This window comes from Limulus polyphemus, unplaced genomic scaffold, assembly GCF_000517525.1.
Source record: "Limulus polyphemus unplaced genomic scaffold, Limulus_polyphemus-2.1.2 Scaffold5235, whole genome shotgun sequence".
In the NCBI taxonomy this organism is placed as follows: domain Eukaryota; kingdom Metazoa; phylum Arthropoda; class Merostomata; order Xiphosura; family Limulidae; genus Limulus; species Limulus polyphemus.
Window position 1 is genome coordinate 43,167 of NW_013670845.1, and position 11,759 is coordinate 54,925.

Below are 11,759 nucleotides of genomic sequence, written 5' to 3' on the forward strand. Positions count from 1 at the left end.
TAATTTAAAATCAGTCACAAGAACGTCGAATCTGAATCACTTGAAAAAAACACGGGGGGTGCTTAACTTTTTTCCAGGTGTATATATTGTTGAAGTTTAAGAAAAAAAGGAGCGTGAAAGCTTTCTCGACAATGATAAAAGAAATAAGCCTTTTATACTTGGTGATAATAGATAAAACAAGAGCGAATCTTCCGTAGCAGTGGCACTTGAAATTCTTTTAGGCAGGATTAGAGTAAGTAATCTATGAGACCTTTTTAGCCGTGAATGGGCAGCTCAGAGAACGGCTCCGAGTTTATTTTCATCTTTTCCAAGTACAAACTTTTAGTTAATAGCTCCATCATATCTTGACCGATTTGAAATCTAATTACACTTTTGGACTCGGAGGTCAAACCCTTTCGATTGATGTGTTTGAACAAACCCAAGGTCTTATAAATTAATTTATAATATTCCTGCCTAAAAGAACTTCAATTTGAGGGTAGGCTGGTAGAGATCCTGATGAGTAAAAAATCGAATCTGGTATACGCATGTCCCACGTTTGGTATTACTGGCGTACAAAAATATAGCTAATAAAAACGGAAACAAGGTTTCATATATTAATTTACCCTAATTCTGCCTAAAAGAATTTAAAATGCCGCGGCCATTGAGGATTTCCTCTTGTTTTCCTTTTTATTGACTATATTTGTGTGCGCCAGCAATACAAACAAGCCTACCCTCAAATTGAAATTATTTTAGGAAGGATTAGAGTAAATTAATCTATGAGACCTTGGGCCTGGTCAAATACATCAATCGAAAGAATTTGACCTCCTGAGTCCAAAACTGTAATTAGATCTCAAATCGATGAAGATATAACGGAGCTATGAACTAAAAAATTATGCTTGAAAAACTCGAGCGATCTCATGAGCCGCTATGCCGCGGCTAAAAAATATTATTTTAATTTGAAATGAAAACTCGTTAATATGCTACTCAATGTTTGCACTGCGCAATTGCTGCTAAGTAATTGACATGAGGAGAGAATACAATTCATTTTCAAGGTCTGTTTAAATAAAAGAATGAAACAGGTTTCTGCTGATTCTAGGACTTTTTCTGTTGTTGTAAGCTATATTTCATTGTTCTAATTTAGATGTTAGTTAGAGGGGCTGCTAATAATGACGATGTAATGATCGAGAGACTTCCTGAAATATCTAGAAACAAGGATAGGACAGCTATAAATAAAATGAGTTAGTAGAGTGCCAATCGTCAATGATTTATTCACTAAGAAGTTATTGAGAACTAGCTTGAGTACCCGTCCCCTGGACGGAAGGTATGTAAATTCATGATTAATGAGAGGTTATCTTAGCACATGAAAAGGTGCTTCACTTATATGTAATTGGAAAAAAAAAAGCCCATAAAACTGCAAAACTAAAATTTTTTTATGCATCTCCACATGGACTCAATGAACCTCCATACCAAATTTGCTGAAGATCCATTTACAAAGGGCAAGATGTGGTAAAAAACGCCCACAAAAACCGCAACATTGAAAATGTGTATGTACCCCCGCATGGACCAAACAAGCCTTCACACCAACTTAGGTGAAGATCCATCCACACCCTGCGAAGTAGTTACATGGACATACAACAGACAGTACTTTTATATAAATTCAGTGGGTGAAACCGAGTAGTTGTTTGAACAAAGATAATCAGTAAGTTAGACAGGTTTGTTATCAATCGAGTAATTTTCTTTGAGAATGAAAATGTTATTTGTACAATTTATAGTAGCCTGTAATAAACGTTAAGAAATAAATAAACTGATCTGTTATTGTCACGTAGCCTGGAATTGGCCATATTTTACCAGCTCAATGACAGAATACGTTACAACAGTAATTAGGTGTTGTATCAATAATGAATGCTGGAAAAGTTCACTGTTTGACTGTAAACTATCATTTAAAATAAAAACTAATAGAAAGCAAATAATGTTTGGTCAAAACAAGTGAAAATAACTTTTGTTAGGTAAGTAAAATACTGCAATTTTATGCTGGTTGCTTTCAAAAAGAATAAGCACACACACACACAATACACATTTCATATGAATCCATCATAGCAAATATTATGAAAAAATTATCATATATTTCTTAGGAAATAACTTTTAAGACAGGTTTTCAATCAATACTAATGGCTACTAATAACTTAATTGGAGGTACAGCTTGTTTTAGGTTTTTTTTTTACATTGGCATCTAAGTTACGGAGACGAATTTCCAACTCTACGCGTGCGCCCCCCCCCCCTGCAAATCGTTTACATGCAAACTAACTTAGCATGTTTGACGGAGAAACTTAGTACGTCCAGAAAATTGTAAACATTCTCGCTTGTTTGTAATTAATCATGTAAATCTGATCTGCATCTTTATTTGTTGAATTTCGTACAAAACTACTCGAAAACTATCAGCGCTAGCCGTCCCTAATTTAGAAGTGATAGACTAGAAAAAGCAGCTAGTCAGCGACACCCAACAAAAATTCTTGGGTTACTCTTTACCAACGAAATGTGAGATTGACAGTTACATTATAACGCTTCTAAGTTTGAAAGTTCGAGCATGTTGGGTGATGGGATTCGAACCTTAGACCCGCAGATTGCGAATCGAGTGTCGAGTATACCAGCTGTGTCTTGGAAAGTTAATTTTATTATCATTTTACTCCAATTTCACTGTTTAAATACAGAGTTTCTAGTAAATTATTAGAGAACAGTATTCGTTTCTTAGCTATAGTAATATTGGATATGCCAACATAACAGTTATTTTATAAATCAAACAAGAAATTTTTCTCTCTCTTAACAATTCTGTCATAAATTAGAAGGGAAAAAAAAGGTTATCAAATTTGGACATGCTACTCATAAATGAGCTTTATTGGTAACTTTTTTTTGTTTTCTTAATGTGTTATACACAACTTTCACATGCTGTAACCTTAGGCTTATCATGTTTCACACAAGTGAAAACTACCTGCATAACTATTTACAAGCTACAACTAATTATTTGTTTTGTACTTTCTAACAGATTATTGGGAATTCCAGTAGTATACTTATTTTCAATAATATAGTTTTGGATAAATTACATACCAAAATGTTTTTTCCTTCCTTATTTCTGATAATAAAAAAGTCAGTACAAAACTATATATCACCAATAAAATTTGAATCTGAGGGCTGTAAGTAAATGACACAAAACCTCAATGCATTAATAGTTGGATGTGCAGTGCAAACTAGTACTAAGGCTACAGTTAAAATAAATATCATTACATTGTATGTGCATGAAAAATCAAATTCAAAAAGTTCAAATCTGTAATTATTTCCAAAAAAGTTGTATTACTTTACTTCAAAGTAAAATTACTCGCATGTTTCACACTACAACCTTTTAACCAATGAATTAATCTTTGAGTTTAATAATAGGAATTTACTAAAATATTCTTGAAGCTTAAGGTAACTCACTCACATTACTGTGAATCAATATATATATATATATTTGTTGTTGTTGTAGAAAATACAGTTAGAGATGTTTATTATGGTAACAAAAACAAGCACAAGCTTAGTAATTTAAATTTTATAAGCATTGGCTTATCAATGAAATAGATTATTAAAACAAGAACTACCCAAATCAGCTTTTATCTTTTGGTTGGTATTTTAAATCAATTTCATACAAAATAAAAGTGGCAAGAAATTTATTCTGACATCTTTTGGAATAAAAAGTACAAGACTAAAAAGTTTAGACGTGCTTTGCATAAAGATGAAAGGTAGATGAATTATGTATACAGCATACTTAATAACAAAGAATTACCAACTAATATGATTACACAACTATATATATGTATATACAACATTAATTTCCTTGTGGTCAAAATACAACAAACATTTATGTAACATATGACTTAAACAAATTAAAAATTAACAGAAAGAAAAACAAATAACTAAATTCAATTTATAATCACACTGGGGTTATTTTTTAGATCCAAACTTTTCTTTTATACCCCTGCATTTCAGTTGCTAAAACTTATGTATGGTATTTTCAGGAATTATTCCTTAGGTGGTTCATCTGCTGGGTTAAAAGTATCTATGTAAACATTTTCTCTTTTGTGCATTCTTCGAACATGTGATCGCAGATTGTCTCTACGTGCTGATCGGTATGTGCAGTGAGGACACAAGTGGGGTTTCTCACCAGTGTGCATTCTACGATGTTGAATAATCTTTTTTAGCTGGATGCTAGCAAAATTACAGATGTCACACAAAAAATGTTTATCATTTCGGTGTTTCTTCATGTGTTTCTCCAAGTCTGCTTCTGTGGGACGGTCTTTACCACAAATTTTGCAGCTGACTTTAATTGTGAAGTACTTATTTCCAGAGTTATGCACTTTCTGATGTTTCCTGAGAGCTTTATACACAGTGCAAGTATAAGGACAAAGAGAGCATTTGTATTCCTCTGCATTGTGCTTGTATCGTAATGGAGGTGTCTCAGGTTTATGTCGTTTCTTGCCACATGGATGGTAGCCTTCTTGTAAAACATGTTTCTGCATATGTTTATCCAACTTATCACGTCGCTGAGAGGAGTATGAGCAAGACGGACAACTATATATTTGGCTGTTTGGTGAGCTGTCCACATCAATATTTTTAGATCTCTTGGCTTTAGGTGTTTTCCCCTTGGAATGGTAACCTTTTATATGTTTTTTCAGAGCAGCTCGACTCTTCATCATTGCACCACATTCACCACAGTCGTAACCTACAGTAGGTGTTTCCTCCATTTTAATATTCTCTGTATCTATAACCAGTCTAGAATCATCAAAACCTGTTCCATCTAGACTAACTCCAAAGCCATCTGGCATCATGTATCGACTGCTTCCAAGGTGATCTTCAATGATAATTTCATTACCTACTGAAGAACCTACTACCACCTCACCTCCCTCAATTATATCCTCTTGTTTTATCATGCTGTTGGGTACCAAAATGATCTCACCATGAGAATTGTCCCCATCACCACCTACTTCAATGCTCTGCTCTACAATCATTTCATCCCCAACAGTTTCTTCCATAATCACTTGTTCATTTTTTGAATCTAGCACAACTTCTCCCATACTGTGAGGTTTCATGGCAATATAACCTGGTTGATCTGAATCTGTACCATCAACAATCAGTGAATAATCTTCTATCATTCTTCCAACTATCAGTTCATTTTCGCAGTTTCCCTGCAGAATAGAAAGAAAAATTTATGTTAATAAACTGACAGCAAGAAAAATAAATGTTTATTTTATAAGTTTCATAAAATTGCAACAAGAAACTAATAAACAAAATACTATATACTCAATTTGTTTGTTTATTCTCGAGCATTTCTCTATGTTAGACTTAAAAAATGTCTATAAAATATCAAATTATTGTATTAGAACCACAGGAAGCAAAAATGTCAAAATATATATTAAATCTCAACTTGTTAACTTGCACCATCGCATTAAACAGAAAGTACATTGAAAATTAGAATTAACACCAAAGCAAAGTACAACTAACATAAAACTCTTTAATGGTTACGGATATTATACAAACACCGGAAAAATGTAGATCATTTGACACAATTGGAAATCTTGTAATTTTTTTGAGAAACAGTTCAACTGGTGAAAAACATTCCACAAAAAATGACTTTTTTTTTTATGGGGAGGGGGCTACTAGCTAATATTCATTTCACCAAAGATTTATAGGGAAGTCAAAAAATTAATTACTTTAGTTACTTAAGGCCCAAACTTTTCAGTATCCCCCTCCAACAAAAGAAGATTCATTTTGGAGTTTTTTTTTCACCCACTGAACATCAAGTTGATGCACTTGTTGTGTGGTTTGTTTTAATGGAGTGCAAAACAACAAATACTTGATGAAATACTTTGAAACTTTAGAAGAAGAACTTTCTATAGACTAAGTAGTTTCAGCAAATAATTTTTTAAAAATCTCTATACCTAGTATTTGTATGAATTAGTAGTTAATTTTTTCCACCACTTCATGACAAGATAGCTCTGTCTTCCAAGCAGTTGAAAATATTACATCACACTATGAAATTTAATATTGAGAAATAATGATTGGCTAAAAGTTTATAAAATTACATTTTTTAAATTTAAATTATAAGATCAAATCAGAGTGTTATGTTCAGTACCGTTATGACTTTTCTCCTGTGTGATTGGGGGGGGGGGCTATTATGAAAAAAAAATCAAACAATTCACCAGCATTAGTGCTTTTCTTTGGAGAATGCTGAAATTAACCTTAAATCAAAATTAGAAATTTCTTTTTGTAAAAATTAAAATAACACTTTCTTTTTGAATAAATATCATCTCCAAGGTTTTTTCATAATGTGTGGAAGAATGTCAACAAGTTATTTTCTATACATTTTTGTTTAACTCAGTGGTACAATTTTGCCCTCAAGGTAGAATGAATAAATCTGGGCATTATAATGTTAGAAGGTCTTGGCCATGTATGAATCAAGAAAACTTTGTAAGGGTCTATTTAAGAATATGATATAGAAGACACACTAGGACAGCCCAGTGTTCAAGCAAGTGAAAGAGGCACATGGGAACAGTCCAACCATGTTTGACATTAATCCCATGAAAAACACTTTAGATGGCTTAAAAATATGAAGAGGTAAAACCACTTTCAGTAGCATCTGAAGAGAAATAAGGATCATTGTGGAGAATGTACACATGACTAAGGCACATGTCAGTTTTATGGAATAAACTTCTGGGCTCCCCAAGACACCTAAAGAGTACCCTGTCCATACAAGATGGTCTTACCGATGCTCAAAGCCTGGAGAAGATAGTATACATGTTAACAAATAATATTTTCTATCAATGAAACTTCCATTTGATCAGTGGGATTCATCTAAATAATGATACATAAACAAGGAAACCAGTTGAAAAATTAAGATGCATTAATGGTTATTCTTGCACCCTAATTCTTCAATTAAGTAATGATTAGATATGCATATCAACTGCAGAGATCCCAGCCTCTCTTGATACCCTAATTATATCATGGGCATATTCCTCAGATTCATTATTTCACATTCATAAGACTGTGACTTTATATATATATATATATTAAAAAAAAGAAAAAGAGAGACATGAATTAATACAGTAGTATTTGACAAAGGTATATGTCTGTCTATAGATAATTTGTCCAAACAAAAAAGAGCAATATCTCATGAACTTTATAATGAACAAAAACTTAAAAAAATTTGGTATAATTGGTACAAGTCCCTTACAACTCCCACTTCCTAAAAGCAAGCATAAAAAACAAAAATGGGCATGAGAAGCTTTTCTATCTTTTTCCATAACTGCATAATTCTAATATACTAATCTTCTTTTATTCATTTACACAGTTTTTTCTGTGCACTTTGCAAAAAATAAATTTTTATCTAACATTTTCTAGTACCGATAAGGGTGATAATGTTTTATTTAAAACATATCACAATTGCAAGTAGCAATAATTAAGTAGCCACTGACACAATTCATTTATGTACAGTATCTGAATAGGATAACCATAAAACAATTCCAGAATGTGACTTGTTTTATGCTGTATACATATATGTCTAGGTAAACTACTTGTACTTGATAATGGCAAAACCTTCTTCAAACACTGGACATTTGCTACTTTGTTAAACTTATAATAGTTTTCTTTGTTATTCATTCAACCCATTTTTAAACTGTATAAGCTTACCTTAAGTTACTTTACAACTTTAAACTAAAGAAAATGTTTGTAGTTTTCAAACAGATATAATTAAACAGTAATACTTTCACAATTCACAAAAATGAATGGCATTGAAGGAAATGTTTACAAAATCTATATTAAAAAAATGTTAGTTTGCTATTACATGAGTTAATTATTGCTCTATCAACAATTGTTATGGTATGAATGCCTTTGCCAAGCTGACAAAGCACGATCATAATTAAATATAAACCATAAGACATTAGTATTAGGCCTAATATATTATTTAACACTACATTCTTTATCTAGTCCCTCACAGATTTAAGAATTAAAAGAGTTTATAATATTAGTAAAATTTTAACAGGCCTAATACTATGACAAGTATAACTAATTCTTGCTCTGTCAAATCACATTTAAACTTTCTTTATAGCTGTTTTTAAAGCTGTGTTTCCTTAGTAAATGATCAATCCACTTGACATGGCACCATAACTTTTAATCAAGGCCTGTATAAAAAAAACAAAGGGAAACATTTGAAAATGAAGAAACATATAATATACTGTCAAAAGGTGATTGATTATTAGCAAAAATATTTATTGTTTGGGATGAATAAAAAATAGAAAAGATTGACAAGTGGGTCTTTGTTTACAGGCAAAACTCCTTGCAGCTATGCACAAATGAAAATAAGATTTTTACTTCATGAATTACAAGTAAATGCCAGAAAATGACAAATACTGATTCTAAAATATTTTTGAATTAAAACTGTTGAAATATAGTTAGAATTAACACATAAATTAGACTTAAAAATTTGTATATCAAAACATTTTATCAAGTGGAAAAAATATATAAAAAGCCAGAGGTAATCCTGCCTTCAGACACAACAATTTCTAATCAAGTTACTTTTTAAGCCTACACTTGTTATGGTGTGTATGCTTTTTACAAATTGGCAAAGAATATTCAGTCATATAACATTAGTATTAGTATTGTACAGTGTATTCTACATAAAAAAAAATGCATGGGAGAGTATTTTATTGTACAGTAAAAAATAAAATAATAAGTACAGCATTTACTTTTATTTCTTGAAAAGCTGCAGACAAATTTGAAAATGAAAGAGAAAAAAAAACATTTGTTGGACACTACTGTACTATATTGTACTGTACACAGTATTTTACATTGAACAGAAATAACATAAGCATAGTTAAAACATTTTACTGTAAAATTAATATCTGTCCATTTTTCTGAAATTAGCCGGAAAATGGGTGGTGCCGATAAACGTTTGCCGATTGTAGGAGGTTCAACTGTAGTATCAAAAAGAAACATTAGAAGTCAAGTGTTTTCATTTGATTGGGCTATTAATTGCCATAAATTGCTATTGAGGTTTTCTGAAATCAGCACAGCTGCAGTCTACACAAATCATTTAAGGCATCAGCCAATACCTAATTATTTCTAAGCTAATACAACAATATAATTTTCAATTACATTTTCTCATGGGAAATCCTCTTGCTTTGGCTTTTTCTAGATACTGACAATGTTTCAAGACTTCAAAGATTTGTTTCTGTCAAAGTTAGTATTGTTTGGAACACCTGCAACTCTTGTAACATAAAATAAGTGAAAAATGTAAGAGGTACGACAGCACAAGTAATAAATATTTTTAAAAACTTTGAAAACAGGCATCCTTTTTACCAATGCTTTGAGGCAGCTGATTCAAAAGTGGCCTCCTGAGAAGCCAATAAAATAAAGGAAGGCAAATCTAAATTCACTCCAAAATATTCAGGATCACCCTCAATTGCAGCCTCATAGCCCCCTGGAGGAACTGAATATATGTCTCCATCTTGCTACGAATAATATCATTGACAGACTCAACTGAGAGTGACCCCCTCCCCTCAACTGTTGAACGATGCTAGATATTAGAGGTGGGATAGGAAATACCTGATTTGCCTCTGTGTCAGAAATAATAATCCGGGTATTCATGCCATATATCAGCTTGGCAAATTAATTATTATTATTTTTGTTATGAAAATTAACAAAGTAATACTAAAAATGCTCAACGTATCTTCGATGATCATCATAGTACAAGGAAACCTGTTAGTGAACATTTTGTTGAGAGTAATTGATAATATTGTTTGAATGAGGTGCTTATATACAGTACCAGGATAGAAGGTGCATTGACATAGGTGGAGAGTGTTATGTAAGAGATATCGCCAAGGGCATATAAGCGGGGAATAAAAGACTGAAGCAAATGAGAAAAATTCAGACTAATGCTTAGATGGGGAAAGTAAGAAAATGCTGGCAGTCGAGTAATAGCTGTAGTGTGAGGGGAGGTAAATATGTTTTGGAAAAAGAGGATTTACCATGATAACATTTAATTGAAAATTATATTGTATAGATTATAAATAATCAGTATTGGCTGAGGCCTTAAATGAATTGCTTAGACTTCAGGTGTGCTAATTTCAAAAAACCTCAAAAATTTGTTGTGGTAACTAATAGCCCAATCAAATAAAAACACTTGACATCTAATGATTCTCTTTGATACTACAGTCAAAACTCCAGGTCAGGCAATTCCTTTTTCAGCAGCACCCACTTTCTGACTAATTTTAGGAAAATGGACAGATTTCACAATAAAATGTTTTAATCATGTTTATGTCTTTTCTGTTTGATGTAAAATACATTGTACAGTTCAGTAAAATACAGTAGTGTCCAACAAATGTAATTTTTTTCTCTTTCCTTTTCAGTCTGGTCTATGGCTTTTCAAGAAATAATAAATACTGTACTTATTATTATATTTTTTACTGTTCACTAAAATACTTTCCCACGCATATTACCTTTTCTTTGATGTACAGTGCTATGTACACTAAAATACAGTACAGGAATGCAATTTTCTTTTTTTTCCCATTTATGTATGACTATAATAATATGTGTAATGACATCTGTTTGTATTTCCATTCATTTCTGAAGAAGAAGAAAAATAATGGGTGAATCCGGTTTAGCGTCCTAGGATCCCTCCCACAGATCCTTGCCTGCTTATACAACATTAAAGAATACAGTTATTAATTCCAGAAATAAAAGAGGGATCTGGTTCCCTAGATTCCTCTCCAAGATTTGTGCTTGCTTATATAACATAAAGTAACAGTTTTTAATTTTTTAAAAAATTGGAGGTTTAGGTCCATATGTTATTAATATCTGAAAAAAATAAAATGGATGGTTGTTTAGTTGGTTGTTGGTATTTATTGGTGCAAAGCAAAATGGCTATCTGTGCCAAACAATTGATAAAAAGAGTAAAAAAAGTAAAATTCTATAACATGTAAAAAATAAACAATGTAAAAAAAAATCAGATAAAATACTCAAATAGAGTTTTGTTTGAAGTTAAGCACAAAGCTACACAAAGGGCTATCTGTGCTCTGCCCACCAAGGGTATCGAAACCCGGTTTCTAGCGTTGTAAATCTGCAGACAAACTGCTGTGCCACTGGGGGGCACCAAATAGAGTTAAAAAGACCAATACCTCATAAAAATTTTAAAATACCATCAAGTTGGACAGTGTCATCATTGCCAATGAAACCATTCAATGTCAGGGTTAAACCCTGAGAAAACGTGCGTCTAAATGGTGATGCTACTCATGGTTGTAATGATGGCACAATAGTAAAACGTGGGCGATTGTGACTTGAGTGTCACAAAGGCCACACAGTGGTGGATCAGTTCCAGATAAAAGAAAATGGAAAGTTAAAAAACTGTGACCAATGTGTAGCCCAGCAGGACAACTTCCTCCTTCTGATCCTTATGGAAACAAGATGGCCAAAGCACAACAGAAGGTTTGATCTGGAAAAGCTTGTTATGATGTTATTAAGTTGATTGCCAACTGGCAAGAAGCTGAGCCTTCAATACAGGCCCATAGTCCATATACAGAATAGGCACGGCTGTGATGGCACACCAGAACAGATGGATTACCTGCAGTGTCAGCAAGCTCGTTCCCACAAATACTGACATGGCCTGGTATCCAGAAAAACTAATGAATACTAATGAAAGACAGAAAAAAAATAGGTCAGTTGTTGTTGAATATTAAATGAGAACAGGGTGAGAACTAATG

The 11,759-nt window shown here is 32.5% G+C and overlaps 1 protein-coding gene across 1 annotated transcript in view; it reads right to left on the reverse strand.

The window, feature by feature from the left end:
• Positions 1–3,660: 3,660 nt before the first annotated feature.
• LOC106472306 (gastrula zinc finger protein XlCGF46.1-like) overlaps positions 3,661–11,759 on the reverse strand; it is a 22,822-nt gene continuing 14,723 nt past the window's right edge. Inside the window, exon 2 of the mRNA XM_013932941.2 lies at positions 3,661–5,192. Coding sequence (XP_013788395.1) covers positions 4,029–5,192 — 1,164 coding nt within the window. The 3' untranslated portion in view covers positions 3,661–4,028. The remainder of the gene's footprint in view (positions 5,193–11,759) is intronic.